The sequence below is a fragment of the Drosophila ficusphila genome, unplaced genomic scaffold (assembly GCF_018152265.1).
Source record: "Drosophila ficusphila isolate 14025-0441.05 unplaced genomic scaffold, ASM1815226v1 contig_758, whole genome shotgun sequence".
Lineage (NCBI taxonomy): Eukaryota > Metazoa > Arthropoda > Insecta > Diptera > Drosophilidae > Drosophila > Drosophila ficusphila.
In genome coordinates, this window is record NW_025064700.1 from 797,073 (window position 1) to 820,058 (window position 22,986).

Consider the following 22,986-nt stretch of genomic DNA (forward strand, 5'->3'; position numbering starts at 1 on the left):
CTTCGCAATTCGGTGAAGAGGCCTACAAACATACATACATATATTCCTGTGCTTGGGTATTATTTGGCGCGCTTTCTTTTGTGATCTTGTTCGTATACATAACCACAGTTTGAGCTTGGTTATATAAAGTGCAGTGCATATATAAGCCGTGTTAGGTCACTGAACGCTTGCGAATTTGTTCCGTTGCATTTTCGTCTCTTGCATTCAATTTCGTGCAGTTGCATCGGCAGCTTACGGTGATAGTGACTTTCGTATACTCTTTTTGAAAATGATGGCTGATAGTGATTCGGTTGGTGCAAGACCCGCGGCGGTACCAAGTGACTTGGACTTTTATAAAGCAAAGGCTGATGCTACCTTAAGGCAGGTAGAAGCTTTAAAAAGCTACCTGGAGTCAGATGAGGCGGTCAACTTCGACGTGACTGATCTTCAAGTGCGATTTGATTTTGTCGATCAAATGCAAGTGGACTTTGATAAAAGTCAAACCGCGGTCGAAAGGTTAGACTTGCAGGAGTTGTACAGTGACGCTCGGTCAAAGTTCGCAAACATCTTCCTCGCGGCAAAATCGCAAATTTCGCGTGAGCTTGGCAAGCAGCGTAGATTTTCAGTCGTGAATTCTACGGCCCTTCCACATGTCGGTGGTGATTCGAGACCCGCTGCGCATGCCACAAGGCTCCCAGAGTTCAAGTTGCCAAGGTTCAGCGGTGCCTATATCGATTGGCCTGATTTCTACGCAATGTACAACACCATTGTGGGCAATAATGATGACCTGAGCAACGTGGAAAAGCTCCAGCATCTTCGGTCATGCTTGGATGGCACAGCGTTGGACACAATTCGTTCACTGGAGCCCACGGAAGCTAACTATGAGAAGGCTATCGAATTACTAGTTTCGAGATTTGATAACAAACTTTTGCATTTTCAGGCACATATACGGTCAATCTGCGGGATTTCAGGTGTGGAGCAAGGATCGGCAACAAGCTTACGACGCTTAAGCGACCAGATGAATTCGCATCTGCGTGCGCTGAATACCATGACAACGACACAGGAGATCATGGACGGTCTTCTAATCTATATGGTAGCTTCGAAGTTGAATCGCCACACTCGGGAGAAATGGGAAGAGGGTCTGCCGGCAAACAAGCTGCTGAAGTGGAAAGATATGGCTGCATTCCTGGAAAAGAGGTGCCGCATGTTGGAGAATATTGGAAAACGCTATGGTAATCCAGACACCTAGGTGGGAAAACCAAACACTAACAAAAGTATTCACAACGCTCTCGTAGCATCATCATTAAATACCTCATCATGTAGCATGTGTGAAAGTAGAGACCATTTTATTTCTAAATGCGCTCAGTTTTTAAACCTCAGTCCCACCTTGCTATATAAGGAGGCTTAAAGGCTGCACTCGTGCCTAATTTGTTTGCGCAAAGGCCATGGTATGCAACAGTGCAAGTCTTTTTCTTGCAAACGGTGCCATTCGAAGCATAATTCGTTGCTTCACATCGATTCTAATGCCATCGCCACACCCTCTCCTCCAACTACCGCTATTAACCCTCAAAATGTCGTTTCGCTTTTATCATCATCATTCTCTGAAGCTCCACCTGTTGTCTCGTCAGATAGTAAGACCGATTATGTGCTGCTTGCAACTGCCATCGTATACATCAGAAATCGATCTGGTGCATTTGTTCCCTGCAGAGCCTTGTTAGATTCTTGTGCTCAAATCAACATCGTCACTTCTCGTTTCGTTAAGCAGTTGCAGCTCACTACTCGTCAAGCTAACACATCTGTATCTGGAGTTGGTGAATCAACATTTTCATCAAACGCAACCGTCGATCTCGAAGCACACTCCAGGGATAGAAAATATCGCACAGCACTGACAGCAGTAATTAGTGGCAAAATTACAGATTATCAGCCTCATTTCGATTTAAACGCCCTAGGGTGGAACATGCCACCGAATCTAGTTCTTGCTGATCCGTGGTTCTACAATAGTCAGCGTATCGATTTGTTGATAGGAGCTGGCATCTTTTAAGAATTGCTTTGCGTTGGGCAAATGCGATTAGCCGAAAATCTGCCCATTTTGCAAAAAACGCGTCTTGGCTGGATCGCATCTGGAGGGATTTCGTTCTCAAACTTCAAGCGTTCAGCACTTGCGGTGACCACTGAGCCCGTCATCCAATCGGAAACCGATTCCTTGCCAGATATTGTCAAACGGTTTTGGGAAATCGACAGCTACTGTGGATCTCCAATCGTCACAACTGATGAAGACGTATTGTGCGAGTAGCTATTCCAGAATACCTTTTCTCGACTCAGTTCTGGGCAATACTCAGTTCGTTTGCCTGCCAAAGCCAGTTTTGACATGCTCGGTGATTCTTACGGTCGTGCCTTACGTCGATTTAAGACGCTAGAGGGCAAATTGCTCAAGGATGTGGAATTGAAGTCGCAATACGCTGCATTCATCAAGGAATACATCGATCTACAGCATATGTCGCTTGCTTATGAGCAATCAGTAGCCTCGCAATATTACTTGCCTCATCATTGCGTGCAGAAGCCAGATAGTACAACCACAAAGTTACGAGTCGTATTCGATGGCTCAGCTAAAACGACCTCAGGGTACTCTCTAAATGATTTGTTGTTTTCAGGTCCCTCAATACAGCCTAAAATCTTCAGCACACTGCTTCGTTTTCGATTTTTCAAAGTTGCATTATGCGGGGACATCTGCAAAATGTATCGATGTGTCCGTGTCACTAGCCCCGATAACTATTTGCAGTCTATCTTATGGCGTGACGACCCAAAGCAACAAGTTAAGGCTTATACGCTCGATACGGTTACCTACGGCACTAAGCCGGCTGCATTTCTGGCAATTCGTGCTATGCAGCAGCTATCATATGATGAGGAAGCTGAGTTCCCATTGGCAGCCAAAATAGTTCGCCGAGACTTTTATGTGGACGATCTTATTTCTGGAGGTGACTCGATCGAGGAGGCAGCTCAAATTCGTGAGCAGGTGAAGGAATTGCTATCCATGGGTCATTTTCCACTTCGAAAATGGTGTTCAAATGAGGCAGCAGCTTTAGAAGGCGAGTTAGAAATTGATCGCGAGAAAACGCTCAGGTTTCATGATGGAACTGATGTCCTCAAAGCACTCGGCTTATATTGGGATGCAAAATCGGATCATTTGCTTTTCTCGTTGTCTGGAACCATGACAGAAAGCGGTTCAACGAAAAGATCGATTTTATCGGCCATTGCCAAGTTCTACGACCCTCTCGGATTGATAGCACCGATTGTTACGAAATTGAAAATATTTCTGCAAATTCTTTGGAAAGACAAACTGGATTGGGACGAGTCGCTTCCGCAATCTTTGCACTCCTCATGGCTGGAGCACATGAAGCAGATGTCAGCGGTCAATCATCTAAAATTTCCTCGTTTCGTCATGCAGCCCAACTCGTCGTTGGAGATACACGCCTTTTGTGACGCAAGCTTAGCAGCGTATGGCGCCTGCGTTTACGTCAGATCTGAAGTGCATGGCTGTGTCTCAACTCATTTGCTCTGTTCCAAATCTAGAGTTTCGCCTCTAAAAACCCTCACCATACCCACATTATTATCAGAGCTCATCTCAAACATTGCCCTAACCATTTCATCTGATTGCAATTTTTATTGTTGGTCTGATTCAACCATAACGCTTTCTTGGATTCGTAAACCTCCGTCAGATTTTAATATCTTTGTATCCAACAGAATTGCGCAGATTCAGGATCGCACCAAGAGCATGACATGGCGTCATGTACCCACACGCTGGAACCCTGCCGATATATTATCGCGTGGATGCTCACCTCTCGAGCTCTTGGAGTCGAACCTGTGGCGAGAGGGACCTCCATTTTTACGTTCGGATTCATCGTGCTGGCCAAACATAGCGCCTATTGTGGACGACTTGCCTGAACGTCGTCGCATGGTTTTAGTTGTAACCGAGAAGCAGGATATCTCGTACGATTGCAAATTTCAAAACTCATTTGGAAAGCTGCAGCGAGTTTTTGGATATATATACCGGTTCTGGCTTCTCAAATTCCAAAATCAAACGCGTCGCAAAGGACCACTCACAGTCGATGACGTCAAAGGTGGCACACATCTACTCATCAAAGGGATCCAGCGTGTTTTCTTCGCAGAGGACTACAAAGCATTGCGAAAGAACAAGCAGGTTGCATCAAATAGCAAGCTCTCGTCGTTGCATCCTATTCTAGATGACTCAGGATTAATTCGTGTTGGTGGTCGCTTGCAAAACTCGCTTCTGGACTACGATGCGAGACATCCCATTTTGCTGCCAAAGGATTATCCTGTCACTCAAGCAATCGTCGCTCACTTTCATCACAAGTTTTTGCACGCAGGACCGCAAAGTCTACTAGCTGCCTTGCGCCAGAGGTTTTGGCCAATTGGAGGCAGAAAAACAGTCGCAGCTATTGTTAACAAATGCATCAGGTGTTTCAGACTGAAGCCGAGAATGATGGAGCACATCATGGCCCCCTTGCCGGCCAGCCGAGTGCAACCAAGTCGTCCCTTTACAACGACTGGAATCGACTTTTGTGGCCCATTCTTCTCGAAATCGGAAGTCAGGAATCGACCGCCTGCGAAGTGCTACGTGGCAGTTTTTATTTGCTTCGCAACTAAGGCCTCTCACTTGGAGTTAGAAGAGGATTTGTCAACCGCATCGTTCCTCGCCGCTCTCAAGCGTTTCACCAGCATCAGGGGCAAGCCCAACACGATCTGGTCGGACAACGCAACAAACTTTGTTGGTGCGAGAAACGAGTTGCAAGAGCTCAGGCAAATCTTCCTCGCTAATCCTCCAAATATCGAGCTTCGCAATGACCTGTTGTCTAATGGAATTAATTGGCAGTTCATACCCCCTCGCTCGCCTCATTTTGGTGGCTTGTGGGAGGCCGCAGTAAAAGCAGCCAAATATCATTTTCATAGGGTGGTTGGAAGATCGGTTTTAACTTTTCATGAACTTCGTACTCTAGTTTGCGAAGTGTCTGCCATGCTTAATTCTCGACCACTCTGCCCCATTTCAGAAAATCGTAGCGACTTGGAGGTTCTCACGCCTGGACATTTTCTTATTGGCACCGCTTTCAACGCCATAGACGAACCCGACATCACCCACCTCAACATCAACCGGCTAAGTCGCTGGCAGCGAGTTTGCCAGATGCAGCAGGCGATTTGGCACAAGTGGAGCACTGCCTACCTATCGCTACTCCAGGAACGTGGGAAATGGCGATCAGAAAAGGCAAACTTGTCGCCCGGCAATATAGTCATCATTAAGGACGACAATCTTCCTTCACTCCAATGGCGGATGGGCAGAGTCGAGAGCATCGTTCTTGGACCAGATGGCGTGGCCCGTGTTGCAGTTATTCGAACAGCTGCAGGCATCATCCGAAGAGCTGTTGGCAAGTTGGCCGTTCTGCCCTTTGAGACCACCTCGTCTGTCAGCGTGACTCTTCCAGCGGGGGGAGCATGTTCGGAGCAGAACCCCTAATTTGTAAATTTTATCCTAAATTCAAATGTCCAACTGATAATGTAACGTAACGTAAACGTAAAGTTGTTTACCAACACCCGCATAATTGCAATCGCGCCTAACTTTGCTTATCTTGTTTTATCTATCTCTATTATCATCACTTCTTTTCGCAACTCTTAACCGATTCAATTTTCGTTCGATCTCGCAAAACCCTCGCAAGCAAGTTGTCGGTCGCGATCTTGTATACAAAAAACACACAAACATTGTACACAAGAACAAACAAATAACACTCAGAGACACAAATATAAAACCACATCTCATTTAAATCACAAACATTGGCCTTTTTTTGGAAGTGCACAAAGCGGTAGCAACAAATTAGTTGCATTCCTCTGAACAAGAGTTATTTATATATTTTTTTAAACTAATGGCAGCTTGAGCATTGGCATAAATGCAGCTCTTGTTGCGTTGCTTCGCATATTTACGAAGTTTAACAATTTTTTTGGCCGGGCACTCTATTCGTCCTACTTCCATCGTTGGTGTAGTTGGCGGTCTGCCTACCACACTTCGCTTGTAGGGGGCTTGCCATGCCTCCCACACTCGCTCTATTTGTTCCTACGTAGATGCAGGAGGCTTTGCCATGCCTCCCACACATCCTTTTTTTTTTTTTTTCATCGTCGGCGCAAGGGACGGTCCAATGCCTCCCGCGCTTTTTAAAACGACTTCCAAGTGCGGCACAGGTGGCGGTCCAATGCCTCGCATGCCTATTTAAGGGGACGTTCTCTTTGTTTTGGATCAAAAAATCGATTTTTTTTTTTTGCAAAAATTGAAAGCCACATATCCGTAGAATATGTGTGTGAAAGGATTTTTCGATACGATGAAAAGTTTGTGAATGAGAGCGTCTCGAATACACCTGCGTCACGCGCGCTGTGGTATGCTCTAAAAACTTTAAACGCGTTTTTCTCGAAACCATGTTTTTCAACAAAATTACGCGTCCACAGCTTCATCCTGTGAACCGATTTGCTTCATGTAAAATTTTTATGAAAGTATATTCTTTTCTTTAGGGCACTAACCTACTCCGGAAAAAAACAATAATTTATTTATAATTTTTCAACGTGGTTTAACTGAAAAAAAATGTACGAAAATCGAACTTTAAACTTCGAACGTTCATTACGCGGTCAATTTATGGCCGCAATTTGATGCCACTAGGTTAGTGCCTCGCACAAGTATATTAACTTTACATAATGGTAACAATTTTCTATTTCTGTTGACTACAAGAGGCTGCAGGCTCGTAATTTTGGGACGAAGTTTGCCGCGTGGAGGCAGACGAAAGCCGCCATTTTGCAGCCGCCATTTTGAATTTCACCATCAAATAAATTTTTAAAAAATCTTGAATAATAAACGAATTCAAAAAGCATAACCCGAAGTTCGTACGCCTTTTCATTATCCCACAAAAAATTGACGAACTTTGCCTTCATTTCGACCAAAACAAAGAGAACGTCCCCTTAATGTGGCTTCCTTGGACCGGTCAGCGGTATGTTTATATTTTGTTTATATTGTGTTTTGCAACATTGTCAGTAGAATCCGGTTATAACGACTTTCAAGGGACCGACCATTTTTCGTCGTTATAACCGGAAGACGCACTAAGCAAAAGGAGGAAAAAAAATTTTTTTTTTTTGATTATTTTATGGTTGCTGTGTTTGTAATAGGTTTTTAAAATAAATCAAATTAATTTTTTAATTAAAACGAAAAATTTAATAAATTAAATTCAAAAACATAGGTTTTTCTAAATACTGAAAACTGAATGAGCTTATTATTGCACATATTGCATTTGGCAAATTAAAACATTCAGTTTTACTCGGAAAAAAGTAGAAAAAAACTAGAAATATAACGGCACTTCTCATGGAATCGACTATGAGGTCTGCAGACGCAGTGTGACGTCGGCATTGCACTTCGACTCTCTCTCTCTCGCAGCAGCGTTGTTAAGGCGACAGCTAAAACTAACAGAGAGTTGTGCCAGTGCAAGATTCTTCGTGTCGCTGCTACGCACACAAGCAAGGGTGCCGATCACTGACAAATACATACATACATTTCTAACAGCGTGTTTTGATGCTTAAATTTGGAACTATGGCACTGTATTTTTTCCGGCACGACGCAATATCCGGTTAAATTTTTCAATTTTCTTGCAAAATTTCATTCTTATAAGCGGTTTGTCGCTAAAAGCGGAAACGCTCTAAGCGGAGGCCCTTTCATATAACTTTGTATGGGGACCAACCAAACCATCGAGTTTTCGACGCACAACCCGGACGGACACTATAAGCGGAGTCGTTATAACAGGATTCTACTGTATTTGAATATAGCTGGTAAAGAGGGTACCCAATATGTGAGCATACTACAGAATAATATTTCTTAAAGGTTTTCCACCGAATTCATCTATGACAGCCTTTCCAGTCTCTGCAGCCTGAGTTTTTATAGCTGTTATCCAAGAAAGAAATAGTGGTTTTATATAATTAAAAAGTCCGCTAAAAAAGATTTCGATTCCTCGGCTTTGTTGAACGATTCGGGGTGATACATAAAGACTATCTATATTACTTAGACCTCGTCCGCACTGATTAAGATTATAATGATGATAAGATTTCACCATGATGACTATTTTTATTCTGACTAAATTTTTGTGTTGCCATATTTATAGTACCTATTATCTGTTTCGATTGAAAAAAAATACGAATACGAAAAACGAATAGTTTCAACTCAATTTTACCGCCCTGCGGGGCTTTTTGGTAGGTATTTGAACCCCTAAAACCACTCCCGTAAATCCGCCACTGTCCATTTGTATCAGTAATTAGTATCGAGATTTCTTTTTGACTCCATATATCTAAAGGATAATATTCAACGTTTTTAAATTTAATATTTATCATTATTAATTATTAATTAAATTTTTAATTTATATAAAAACTAATTCATTTTCAGGAGATATTTTTGACTCTAGAATGTTTCAGCATTAACTAAGCTAACAAATTCTGATATTATATTTTCTGAATTTTCTGTTACTTTATGGGGCTTATCAGAGGTATTATGTATGTAACTGTTCAGATATATGTCTGTAATCCCAACTTCCCAATCATCATTCATGTCTTCAGGTAAATTTACAATGATTGTAAATGCAAATGTAAGTAAAGTCAAGTAAACTGTCAATGACAACAGACGTGTTTTTATATCGCTCCGCCGAGTAACTAAAACAACTTCCAAAATAGCCGAGTTTTATTTCGCGAAAAGACGTTCAGGGTACGCGTGGGTACTTCTGCTCATTTTTCCTATATCTAATTACTAATATAAGTGAAAGAATACAGTTTTTCACAAATATTGCCACGCGATAAGCTCAAATAAATGAGCGGCGAGCAAAATAATGAGCGTAGAAGCTCCGTAAACCAAAGAAACGCTTGTTATGCTTATTTCTCAACCCGCGATACCGAAGTAGAGAAAACGTCTACAAAGAGCAACCCGGCCCTACTGGCCGTCGAAAGCACGAGAGCCCGCTCTCTATCACCAGTCCTACTCATTCCAACTCCTACCTCTTGGAGTTATCAATGCCAGACCCCACCACCACCGGCTTCTATAGGAGACGCACCAACAACAAGCAGTGCTTCAATTTCTACTACCTCAGCAAAAGTAACGGCAACAACTAAAGCAACGACCAATATTGCGAAAACGGTAACAACGGCTCCATCGCAAACTGCTACAGCATCAAAAAACGTAAGATTTGATAAGCAACAAGCGGTTCCGGCCATACAGACAGGTATGGATCCCTACATCCAGATAAAGCGTAAGCTTAGTCCGCAAAACACGGTTGGTAAAAACCTAAGATCAACCGTACAATCCAAACCAAAGAAAAAAACCAGGATTTCCAACAACAGCAACAGATTTTCCTTCTTAGCAGATGTTGAGAGCCAAGCTGAGCCGGAGCAAGTGACTCAAAAGAAACCAAAGCCCCCACCTATTTATATTAGGGAAAAAAGCTCAAACGCTCTGGTCAACAAAATTGTTGCGCTGGTCGGGGACGAAAATTTTCATGTTGTTCCGCTTATTAAAGGGAACATCCACGAAACTAAAGTTCAAACGAAATATGAAGAACACTTCCGAGCTGTGTCCAAATACCTGGAGGAAACAAAAAAGAACTTTTACACCTACCAACTAAAAAGCAGCAAAGGGCTACAAGTAGTACTAAAAGGAATCGAACCCGACGTCGCCCCCTCTGAGATACTAGAAGCCCTTAAAGACAAGAGATTCTCTGCTAAGAATGTTAGCAATATTATCAACAAAAATAAAAAGCCGCAACCACTCTTTAGGGTCGAGCTCGAGCCAGATAGCAAAACCGTAAAGAAAAATGAAGTGCACCCGATCTACAAGGTGCAGTTTTTACTGCACCGGAGGGTCATAGTGGAAGAACCACACAAACGAAACGGACCAGTGCAATGCACAAATTGCCAGGAGTTTGGGCACACCAGGACATACTGCACACTTCGGTCAGTCTGCGTAGTCTGCGGAGACTTCCACGATTCCGCACACTGCCCTGCTAACAAAGAAGACTCCCATACAAAGCCAGATCATCTTTCGGTCCGCTCAGTACCACCAACGGCATCTCCTACGCTGATGCACTACGAACGGGTATGGAAAATCCACCCCAGCCACACGCAAAAAAAAAAAAAAAAAAAAAATATCCATGTGGAATGCCAACGGCATTTCACGGCATAAACTGGAAATAACACAATTCCTAAATGTAAATTACATCGACGCCATGCTGCTGGTTGAAACCCACCTTACAAGCAGATATAACTTCCATATACGGGGTTATACCTTCTACCGCACAAATCATCCCGATGGTAAAGCCCGCAGCGGCACTGGCATCTTAACAAGAGAACGCATCAAACACCATCTGCCACCAAAGGTTTGCCACAAATTACTTGCAAGCCACGTCCATAAAAGTGCAATCAGGAAACGACAACCTTTGCATCGCCGCTGTCTACTGCCCACCTCGCTTTACAATCTCTGAAGGTCAATTCATGGATTTCTACAACTCACTTGGGGATCGCTTCATAGCTGCTGGAGATTACAACGCCAAGCATACGCACTGGGGATCACGCCTCGTTACTCCCAAGGGAAGGCAACTTTATAATGCACTTATACATGTAAGAAATAAGTTGGACTACGTTTCTCCTGGTAGCCCCACATATTGGCCAGCAGATCCCAGAAAGATTTCGCGGTGACAAAAAACATCCCCACGCAACCTAATAAGCGCCAAGGCCCTACCGGATCTCTCATCAGACCACTCTCCATTGTTGATAACCCTTCTTCAAAGACCAGAAATTACCGACCAGACCTACAGGCTGACGTTGCACAGAACTGACTGGATGAAATACAGGAAGTACGTCAGTTCCCACATTGAGCTTACTACCCAGCTCAATATCGAAGCGGACATCGATTGCTCTACCGCCGCCCTGGAAGAGGTACTCGTTACAGCAGCCAGGATCTCAACACCACAACGACATGATGTGCAAATAAAGAAGTTCAAAACCAACCTGCAAATTCAATAGCTCGTTCTGGAAAAGAGGCGTCTGCGACGGGCGTGGCAAACCAGCAGATCGCCATGCTCAAAGCAACGTCTAACTGAAGCCACCGTTTCGACTGAACGAGATCACCAAAGTCATTCGGGGGCTAAAACCGAAAAAGGCTCCCGGCGGTGACCAAATAACTCCAAAAATGATAATTGAACTTCCAAACTGTGCTATTGAGGTCATTTGTAAACTCTTTAATGGGATCATCAGTCTTGGCTTGTAGAATTAGATTGTAAGATCGATACAAATTATAACACCGTGCCGTTGTGAGTGGTATTCTGAACTGAACTTTATTCTCAAACATATATTCTTAAAGGCTAAAAACTGAAGTGAGCAGCGATAGGAGTATATACTTGCATTGGCATATTTTCCCTATGTTTATATATACCACGAGACGGCTGGCTTTAAGTGTTAGTTGGTGTGAAGGCCAGTCGTCTCCGTGGGAATGCATGGTCAGCATTTTAGGGCCGGCTCGCTGGCCGGACACTTGGGAAGGAATGTGTTAGTTTGTATGGGCATATACAATGTATGTATTTATGTAATTAAAATATGAATTGAAATCATTTGCATGTGCCCTTACAACGGATATATTTATGTAATTAAAATAGAATTAAAATTATATACTCCGCTCGCTACACCTCCCCCGTTAAAATGAATGACGTATATTTATGAAGTCATTCTAAAATAGTTTTTTTTTTTTTAAAGAATGAATATAAAATCAAAAAGAATTAAAATTGAATGCAATTGTATGGAATGATATGATGATGCATATATGTTGGGTGTTGAATTGTTTTTATGTGGGTCTTATTTTTAATTTTCAAAATTTTTTTTTTTTTTTTTTTTTTGTAATGTTAAAATAATTGAAAGTTAAAAGGAATTAAGAATTAATTAAAGGATATAGAACAACTTTGTATGTTCTTACATATACGTGTACATTTATATTTGATTAATTATGTTGTATTATTCGAAAAATGGTTTTAATCTATCTTTGCTTACTATCTGTTGTTTTTTCTTACTGTCTATGATTTTAATATTATTCCTATCGTCTATACCTATGACCTTAAATGGTCCTAAATAATTTCGATCTAATTTGTGACCGGTTTCATTCTTGAGTAAGACCTGATCTCCAATTTTTAGGTCGAAGTTATTTACGTCTTTGTCGTATAGCGTTTTTCGCTTTTCTTTTTCCCTTTCTTGCATGGTTCTTGCCCGTTTGTATGCTGATTCTAACCTAAACTTAATTTCCTTAGCATAATCATATATGTTACATATAGGATCTATTTGATTTATTTTAGAAATATCTATAAATTTTCGAGCAGGTCTCCCAAACACTAATTCGTATGGGCAGTAATTATGCGTGACTGATGGTGTAGTGTTGAAACAATAGGTGAAATATTTCAACCATATGTCCCAATCACTTTTGTCACTTGAAATATATGAACGGACATATTCGTTAAACGTTCGGTGACTGCGTTCAATAGTCCCTAAGGTTTGATGGTGGTGTGCAGTCGATGAAATGTTGTCAATTTTCATATATTTGCAGAAGTCTCTTATTATACTGTTTTTATACTCTGTGCCCATGTCTGTTAGAATAACCTTCACTGGGCCGTAAACAAGTATAAAGTTTTCAAAAATTGCTTTTGCAACGGCATTTGCGCTTTTATTCGGAATCAATACTGTTACTAAGTATTTAGTTAAATCACAAATAATTGTGACTGCGTATTCGTTTCCTTCCTCCGATCGCGGAAATGGGCCGATAGTATCAATTAATACTGTGTCAAAAGCTGATGTAGGTGTCTCGGTAATGGTCATTGATGTTTTTGTATGAGTGATTGTCTTAGATTTTTGACAGGTCTGACATGTTTTTACGTATTTTGTGACTACTTTTGTCATGTTAGGCCAATAGTAATGTCGCCTTATTTTTAATAATGTTCTTGTTATTCCTGAATGGCCTCCCTCGATTGGATCGTCATGAAATTTTTTTAAGATTTCTCTTATACTTTTTTCATTGTTTTTGTCTACTATGGTCACCTCAGAACGTAGCGCTATTTGTATTTTGTAATGTACGGTTGCCCATTTCTTTAATTCTCGTAGTAATACTGACTTTAGAATCAGTGCCCTGGGTGCCATTTGGAATTGTTTTATGTTTTGCACTCCGGCCTGTATCTCAAGCCTTTGGAAAAATTGTTTTAAATCAATTTTCCCATTAGAGTACAAATCATCAATTTCAAATTGTGAAATTATTCGTTTTCCTCGTTTAAACAAACACTTATGTTTTACGAATTTAAGTTTCACATATTTCCTGATGTCATTGTTATTGACAACGTCGTAGACTCTGGGCTCTTGAAGCTCTTGCTTCTGCAAGGGTTCCTTTTCTGATTTCTGATCCTGGTTTTTACGAGGTTCTGACCTAGTTGTAATTTTCATTACCTGTCTGTTTATTGACTTTAGGTCATTTATTGTGATCCTGGACAGCGCGTCCGCCACACAATTATTTTTCCCCTTGAGGTATTCCGCAGTAAAATCGTATATTTCTAAATCTAGCCTCATTCTTGTTAATTTTGAACTAGGGTCTTTCATTGAAAATAAATAAATTAATGGTCGATGGTCTGTTTTTACTATAAAATGTCTCCCATAAACGTATGGTCTGAAATATTTTATGGCCCAATGGATGGCTGCTAATTCTTGCTCAGTGGTTGACTTGTTGGATTCTCCTTTCGTGAATGATCGAGACGCATATGCAATTGGTAGGTGCGCGCCCCCATGTTCCTGCGTAAGTACTGCTCCGCAAGCGTATTTGCTAGCATCTGTTGTTATACAAAATTCTTTGTTGAAATCTGGGTATTGTAAGAGTTTTGGGCTCATTAAGGCCTCTTTTAAATAATTAAATGCATCATTTCAATCTTTATTCCATTCGAAGTGGACATTTTTCTTGCAAAGTTTTGTTATATGCCTAGAGTAATCTGCAAAATTTTTTATGAATCTTCTATAGTAATTACAGAATGCTACGAATCTGCACGCCTCATCTGAGTTTTTGGGCACTGGATAATTTTTAATTGCTTCGTATTTATTTTCGTCTGGTACCTATGACCCAGATAAGTGACTTCGTGCATAAAGAATGAACATTTTTCTGGATGAAGTTTTAAGTTAAATTTACGGCATAACTGAAATACTTTTGTTAAATTGTTAAACATATGTTGTTCGGAGCATCCTATGACTACTAATTCGTCCATGTATAGGAACGCCTGTGATGGTTCTAGACTGGAAAATGCTAAGGTCATCATTCTCATGAATGAATTTGGTGCCACTTTTAGTCCGTACGGCAATCTCGTATAACGAAATGAACCTTTATTTGTAGAGAATGATGTAAGGTTTCTAGACCTTTCGGACAACTCTATTTGGTGAAATCCGGACAAAAGGTCCAAGCAAGAAAAGTATTTAGCTCGTCCTAACTGATCTAATATATCTTCTATGCGTGGTAAAGGAAATTTGTCAGCTAATAATTTTTTGTTTATTTGTCTATAGTCAACCACTAGTCTCCATCGTTTTTCTGTTGAATTTGGTAGACATTTTTTTGGAACCAACAATAATGGACTGTCATATTCTGAAATTGAAGGTTCGACTATACCATCCCTTATTAATTTGTCAACCTGTTTGTTTATTTCTGGCTTTTCACTTTCTGCATTTCTATAATTTTTTATATATACTGGTGTTTTATCTCTTAAACGAAGTTGTTGTTTATAAAAATTGTTAGCTAATATCGGTTCCGATTCAAGACCGAATATATCACTATAAGTAGTACACAGTTCTGATAATTTTGTTTGGAATTGAGAGGGGAAACTTAGTTTTTTCAATACTTCTTTTGTTCTATCATTACTGTTCTTGGGTTTGAGTACCATGGGCTTTTGTATATCATAGTTTTCTAACGACTCGAATTTTATTGTGTTAACATTTAAACTAATTGTTTCGGAGTTTGTATTTAAAAATCGGACTGTTGCACAACCCGTGTTAACTAATGTGCACGGAACCAGCACACCTTTAAATGGTTCTTGACTCGGAATAAAAACGGACGATTCTGTTGAGTTAATTTTCACTGTTCTAATTACTTCTGCTCTAGATGGCAGTAAGACAGTATTTTCGGAAACCGAATTGTGCATTGGAATTTGTATTGGAAAAGTCAGGTTATTAGGTCTTAATACTAAAGAACCCTGTGAGTCTTGAAAATCTAAAATGCAATTGAACTCTTTAATGAAATCTATCCCCAGAATGCCATCGCATGGAATCGGAAAATCAGGTGGAACTATTTGAAAATCGTGTGGTATAATGACATTTTTTGTTTTAAGCTCCACTAGCGCCAAACCCAAGGATTTTATAGAACCTTGTCCAATTCCCGTTATATTCGAAATTTTAGAACTGTCTAATTCGGGGTACTCTTGATTACGTTGTTTGAGTAATGAAATCTCGGCTCCTGTATCTACTAACAATGTTAAATTTGTGTTGGTTTTTTCATTTTTAACTTTTATGAAAAAACTGAGGCTGATATTGATTTTATATATTTTTACTGTTCTTCTTCTACCGTCAAGGGGTCCTCCTCGTTTTCCTGTGTGACCCTAACACTCCGATTAGAGTTATTTCCGCGGTTTGAGGAGTTTTGGACTCCTTGCGGCGTGGTGTTGTTGTGATAATAGCCACGGTTATTGTAATTACCACGTCCACCACCACGATTTCCTCTGCCCCGGTATGTATTATTTCCTCGGGAATTGTTATGGTAATACCGATTATTATAAAATAATACGGCGTTTGACTGTCCTGTTGCTTCGGTATAACTGTTGACAAATTTAGTTACGGCTTCGTTCATGTTTGTGAACGTTCCCGCCTGCATGATAAGTTTTACCTTATCGATTGAGCAGTTTGTTGTCATTGCTTTTACTGCATTTTGGGTGCTATATTTAGATGCTAATTCTAATGATAAACCATCGTTTATATAAGCCCCTTGTAATGCTCTGGTCAAATCTTCTACTTCTTTGGCATATGCATTTGCCGTTTTGTTTTTCTGGTGTAAATTCATAAGTTTGGCTGATAAAACTTCAACCGACTCCCCTTTGACTGATTTACTCAGCTTTGCCACAATTGTTGCTATTGTGTTTTCCTCTCCAATAAGGTTGCGAGCATGTCCTTTTAATTTTGTCTTTATTAATTGGACTACCGTGTTTTCATATGATTCCTTTATTCCATCTACAAGCTCCAAGGCATCTATGAAACTTCGTAGATTTTCTGCTTTGCCATCAAACTCAGGAATGAGTGAAGCCGCAGTTTTTAAGAATTGGACATTGGTTTGGGCCATTGTTGTCTCTTCCAAGTCCTCAGCTATGTTATTAATGTTGGCTGGATCCACCTTTACTTCTGTTTTGCAGACTTCTAATGGCCTTTCGAGCCCTAAGAAATCTTCACAGGTATCTTCCTTAAAAATATCAGCCAACGAATTATCGTGGACGTCTGTGTAGGCAGTTGTTATATTTGCCTCTATTGGTTCTTTAAAATTCTCTGGTATATGGAAAACAATCTCATACTTTTCGAGAGCTTTTCTTACAATAGATATAATCTGATTATGTATAAGTATTACTTGACTTTCATGACAAGTAGATACTGATTCTCGACTTACTGCTATTGCTCTTCTTACTTTGTTGGCGTTAATGATAATTTCGCCCAAATGTTTTTCGAGCGTTTCTTTCCTTATGTGTGTATTTTTATTAACACACTTATAACTTCTCAAAATCTCGGTCTTTTTATTAGCCAAGAATTTTTCTAGTCTTAACCATTGGCTACTCATTAGCCTGATTAGCAATATTTAGGCTGATTTTGAATTGTATATTTCCTGCCAGCATTTTGTTGCGGTCTAGGACAGATTCAACTTTCACTTGAGGAATAGTTGATAGTATTATTGCCTTTTGTGTGCTTGAGCAGCTTATCAATGGTGAAAACCGTAAGCCAAACTCTTCCATGTACTTATATTCAAAATCATATATTGTAATCGGCTTATTATATTTTCCTAAAATGAACTTACTTCTGTTAACGAACTCTGGGTGTTCTACAATTACTCTCTCTAAAGCCTCCTTAGTTGTAGACATTTCCCTATACCGCTATGATATAATATTTCCCTTAGTTTTAAAAGTTTGTATTTCATTTCCTCATGTAAGCAAAGATATGGAATATATATATATATATATATATATTTTTTTTTTTTTTTAAATATTTATATATGCATATATAATCGTTTTATTAATTTTCATGAAGAATATTTTTGAGTTGTTCTCTTTTTTTTTTTTTTTAATTTTGTCGAGGTCTTGTGCTCGGCTCATGTGTTCTTTATACAAATGTTCTCTTTTGATACATTTTTTATAAATGTAATGCACTTTAAGCACTACTTGTATCAATAGAGCTACAGTTATTATTATTAAAAGAATATACATGGAGTTAAAAAGAGGAGTGTTGTCGACAATGACATTGTTCACGACGTTAGCCGTATTGTCTTTTATTTCTTCCTCTTTTGAGCTCCACAGACCCATTTTTGCTTTATAATGTGATTAATTATTTTTTTTTTTGTGAGTAGGGGGAATAAGCTGTTTAGTAAACCTATAAATGATGAGGTTATTAAGTGCACAACTTTTAGTTTACATATCGGCAATATTCAAGTTACAATGGCTTTACTTATATTAAGTTTACACCAAAAGTTGTGTGTTAGTACATGAGTTTATGTGAAAAAAATAAGTTGTTAATGAGCTTAATTAGCGCACCCCGCGTAAACGCGTTGCAAGTGCTAAAAAAAATCAAGCGGTGAACTAATTACTTAGTCCGCTTCTTCTTTTCCCGGTGGAGAAGGCAATTTAATTCCTTTAGTCGCTGTTTTAATTTTTCCTGGTTGGTTTGGGGTCTTCCTTCCTTCAAGTCCCCGATGATCACCGCCCGCTCTTTGAGTAGTTTCGCTCGCCTGCCTCCCCTTTGTTTTTTTTTGGGGTGTAGTTTTCGGTATTTGCGTTAACCGGTTGTCCCTGTCCTGGGCTCGCTGACGCTCCCTCGCTGCTTGCCTTGCTTTATATTCGGCAATGGTCAAAGGTCTTGGTCCATCCTTTGGCTGTGTTTCCAGTGCCTCTTGAAGTGAGGGCTTGTCTTTTTGGGGTACGGGTGTACCATCCATACTTTTCCAACGGTGATACAGCCAGCGGATATTGCTTGCCGTACTAATACTCTTCTTTTAAATCCAAGATCGTTGGCATAGTGGGCGGTCCTGCCTACCATGCGTTGTAAATAGTTCCTTGCGTTCCTTTTGTAATGATTAATTGTCTTTCTGTTTTATTTCAGATTTTTGTTGTCAGTGGATATCATTATTGTTCGTTTTTTTTTTTTTTTTTTTTAATTCACTTTCTCATTTATTCTTTAGTATCGTTCATTTAGTACTTGACAAAAAAAAATATTCCACGTCCTGTCACGGTCGCCATGTAGAATTATATTGTAAGATCGATACAAATTATAACACCGTGCCGTTGTGAGTGGTATTCTGAACTGAACTTTATTCTCAAACATATATTCTTAAAGGCTAAAAACTGAAGTGAGCAGCGATAGGAGTATATACTTGCATTGGCATATTTTCCCTATGTTTATATATACCACGAGACGGCTGGCTTTAAGTGTTAGTTGGTGTGAAGGCCAGTCGTCTCCGTGGGAATGCATGGTCAGCATTTTAGGGCCGGCTCGCTGGCCGGACACTTGAGAAGGAATGTGTTAGTTTGTATGGGCATATACAATGTATGTATTTATGTACTTAAAATATGAATTGAAATCATTTGCATGTGCCCTTACAACGGATATATTTATTTAATTAAAATAGAATTAAAATTATATACTCCGCTCGCTACAGGCTACTACCCAAAAATATGGAAAAAGTCAATAATTACAATGAAACCGAAGCCCGGAAAAGATCACACGTTTCCGTTCTCTTACAGACCAATAAGTCTATTATCATGCCTGTCCAAACTAAACAAGCACTAAACACACTTTCCCGGGTACACTCAAAAATTACTTGAGTCGTATTCCTATAACAGAGTCTTCGCGGTGAGGTGCAACACAACAAGATTCAACAACTACAAAATCGAAGCTGGAGTCCCACAAGGAAGCGCACTTGGAACAACTCTATTCGTCCTTTACACAGCGGATATTCTCACGAGCGACCGACTACTAACATCCACCTTCGCTGACGATACTGCGATCCTCAGCCCCTCCAGATGCCCAGTCCGTGCTAAATCCCAATTAGCCAATCACCTCACGGTAGTAGAGAAATGGCTATCCAACTGGCGTATCAAATTAATGAACACAAGTGTAAACACATAACGTTTACTCTCAACAAACAAACATGCCCTCCGATCTACTTGAATAGCTCACAGATTCGCCAAATCTCGGCATCCACCTCGACAGACGTCTAACATTGCGTAGACACATCGAATGCAAGAAACTACACTTTAAATTAAAAGCCAGCAGCCTCCACTGGATTATAAACGCCCGATCGCCCATGTGTCTGGACTACAAAGTACTGCTCTACAACTCCACTCTTAAACCAATCTGAACGTATGGCTCCCAGCTCTGGAGGAACGCGAGCAAAACTAACATAGACATCATACAGCGCGCTCAAGCAAAGACCCTGAGAATTATCACTGGGGCACCATGGTATATTCGAAACCAAAACATCCACAGGGATTTTGGCATACTCGCAATAAAAGATGAAATAGAGAAGCAAAAAGCGTCATACAAGGAAAATCTCATAACTCATGGCCATAATTTGTCAGGGCAAGGCACGTATCCAGGGGGGGTGCCCGGGGGGCCCGAGCCCCCCCCGAAATCTTTGAATTCAAAAATTTTTTCTATTTAAGATTTTGTTAATGCTTCGGAATTTTGACTCCAGCTATATCTCAGCCCCAAAAAAACTTGGGAACCGAATCAAGGGTTTTTTCGTAAGATAATAACCCCCTTAGGAGGGGCAGAAGGTTTTTTACCTTGGAAAATGGAAATTTCCTCGGAAAATCAGCGGAAAACTCTTACATGCACGTCATTCTGAAATGGTTTAGTTTCAACCTTATAATTTTTGAACTCTTATAATTTTTTTTGTTGAGCACTAAATTTAACTTTTTGTATTGCCACCTTCTAAGTTTGTTTATTTGGAGAAAAAAGATTTATCTTTGATCTTACGTTTATTTTGTAACTGATTAATTCTCTCATCAGGGTTTAATTCAGCTTCCTCATCACTTTCGGGTGGTAAATCTGAAAACTCTTTATTTATAACTGAATTTGAAGTGCTAGGTCTTAAATTAATCCGATTAGGTAAACTGTTTATTTGTGTTCTAACAGTTTTATTTTCCATTACAGGGGGTTTGTGGTTATTATGAATGTTGAATGACTTATTTCGTTTTTATTTTGTTAGTAACACAATTCTTGTCGTTTTTTAATCCATTTATCAAAATCACTTGTTTATAATATCAATTCCTCTTTCATCGTTTATCAATGAAAATGACTTTGGTTAAATTATGTTTTCGAAAAATACCCGAAAGCAATGTACTTATAAAAACAGGTAACAAACCACCTTTTTGAATAAGATCTTTTCTTTTTGAAATTATTGAAGCTTCTATACCCTTGCAGTCATATAATAAGTCGAACAAAATACATAAAGGCTAAACCACATCGAAGCTATGACGATTTTTCTATTCATTAACCCTTGCAGAGCAGAGGGTATTATAATTTCAGTCAGAAGTTTGCAACGCAGTGAAGGAGACTCCTTAGACCCCATAAAGTATATATATTCTTGATCAGCATCACGATCAGAATCCAAATACGGATGTACGTCTGTCTGTCTGTCCGTCTGTCTGTCTCTCCGTCTGTCCGTTTCTCTTCAAACTAGTCTCTCAGTTTTAAAGCTATGTGCTGAAACTTTACCTAAAGGCGTGTCTATATAGAAATAACGGAAATAAAATGACTGCAAGGGTATATAAGCTTCGGCTTGCCGAAGCTAGCTTCTTATTTTCTATATTTTCGAATATTGTTCGCATGGCAGCTATATGATATAGTTGTCCGATTTTGAAGAAGTTTTATTCGTAATTCAAGAGTCGTTAGAAAACTCTATATTCCGAAAATTCCGCTTGTCTGATGAAAAACAAAGATGGTATAATTGAATTTTCGTTATTTCTTTATAGATTTTTTGATCTTTCCTATGGCAGCTATATGATAACGTTGTAAGATTTTAGTGACATTTTTTCTCGATTTATGGTTTAAATAAAAACTCAATATTAAAGAAATCGTACTCGTGGGATTAAAAACAACGACCTTATAATTATTTCCCACTATTTATATTGAATTGTTCATAAAATTGGTTACAATAATGCGATTCAAGTCAAATATGCGCCGTTTTGTTCGATGACGCGTTCCCAACGAGATGCCAACTTCATAATGCCCCTCACATAGAAGCTCGCTTCCCTATTGGCAAAAAACTCGGAGAGCCAATTTTCACAGGACTCTCTTGTGGCCAACCTCAGACTACCAAGCGCGTTCGCCATGGACAGAAACAGGTGGTAATCACTTGGTGCGAGATCCGGACTATACGGTGGATGCAAAAGAACCTCCCATCCGAGCTCCCGGAGCTTCTGGCGCGTCACTAAAGATGTGTGTGGCCTGGCGTTGTCCTGGTGGAAGACAATTCGGCCTCTGTTGATCAAAATAGCCTCTTCTGCATGAGTGCTGTCTTCAAGCGGTCCAGTTGTTGGCAGTACAGGCCCGAATTGAGCGTTTGGCCATAGGGGAGCAGCTCATAGTGGATTATTCCCTGCCAATCCCACCAAACACACAGAAGAACCACGACCGTTTGCGCCTTACGTTATCGTAAGTGACCCACTTTTTATCGCCAGTCACCGTACTCTTCAAAAACGGGACGATTTTGTTGCGATTTAGAAGCGATTCGCATGCGTCGATACGGTCAAAGATGTTTTTTCGCGTCAATTCGTGTGGCACTCATACATCGAGCTTCTTAGTGACTCCAAGCTTCTTCAAATGGTTAATAACGGTTTGATGACTCATGCCCAGCTCTTGACCGATGCTACGGCTGCTACTATGCCGGTCTCTTCCGACCAATTCAGCGATTTTATCGCAATTTTCGACACCTCTACACCAGAACGAAAACGTTGAAACCATCGTTGTGCGGTGGAAATGGAAACTGTATCGGGTCCATAAACTGCACAAATTTTATTGGCGGCTTGAGATGCATTTTTGCCTTTATCGTAGTAGTACTGTAAAATATGCCGTATTTTCTCTTTATTTTGCTCCATGATTGCGACGCTATAACTTAAAAGAAAAGACAATCAATCAAACACGTGTTAGCGCGTGAAATGAGCTTTCCAAAAAGGTATAGTATGACCTGATGCGATGAATAAAACAAGAACTACGCGATTTCAGCGCCAACTAGCGAAAATACCGCAAGACTTTTTTGACAACCTAATATATATATAAATTTATTTTTGTATATTATTCGGATTTATAAACTGTGTAAACATTTTTAAAGTTTGCAATATTTTTCTTTTAATTGTTTTTTTTTCTTCTTTATTTTAATTTTTTAGTTTTTCTTAATTTTATGCTGATTGCGTTTTTTTTTCCAAGTTTTTCGCCCACAGTAGTTACAATAAGTATGTTTTTTGCAGCCTTTTTTGGCGGGATCGCTCCCAATCACCTTTTTTACTGATTTTTAAACAAAAGCTTAAACAAAAAATTATTCAATGAATATCGGAGTAGATGTTTATTCTTATGTATTCTAGATTTGGTGTAGCTGAGCAAAATTTTTCTTTATTTCACCGCGTACAATAA

General features: G+C 39.8%; 2 protein-coding genes across 2 annotated transcripts; both read left to right on the forward strand.

Moving 5' to 3' along the window:
- Nucleotides 1–271: 271 nt before the first annotated feature.
- On the forward strand, nt 272–1,228 carry LOC122320697. The gene has a single exon (XM_043208864.1). The coding sequence runs from the start codon at nt 272–274 to the stop codon at nt 1,226–1,228; it is 957 nt and encodes a 318-aa protein (XP_043064799.1).
- A 1,119-nt stretch (nt 1,229–2,347) lies between these two features.
- LOC122320698 lies at nt 2,348–5,506 on the forward strand. The gene is made up of 4 exons (XM_043208865.1): nt 2,348–2,546; nt 2,631–3,099; nt 3,721–4,769; nt 5,046–5,506. The coding sequence occupies exons 1-4, from the start codon at nt 2,348–2,350 to the stop codon at nt 5,504–5,506; spliced, it is 2,178 nt and encodes a 725-aa protein (XP_043064800.1).
- The last annotated feature ends 17,480 nt before the right edge of the window (nt 5,507–22,986 follow it).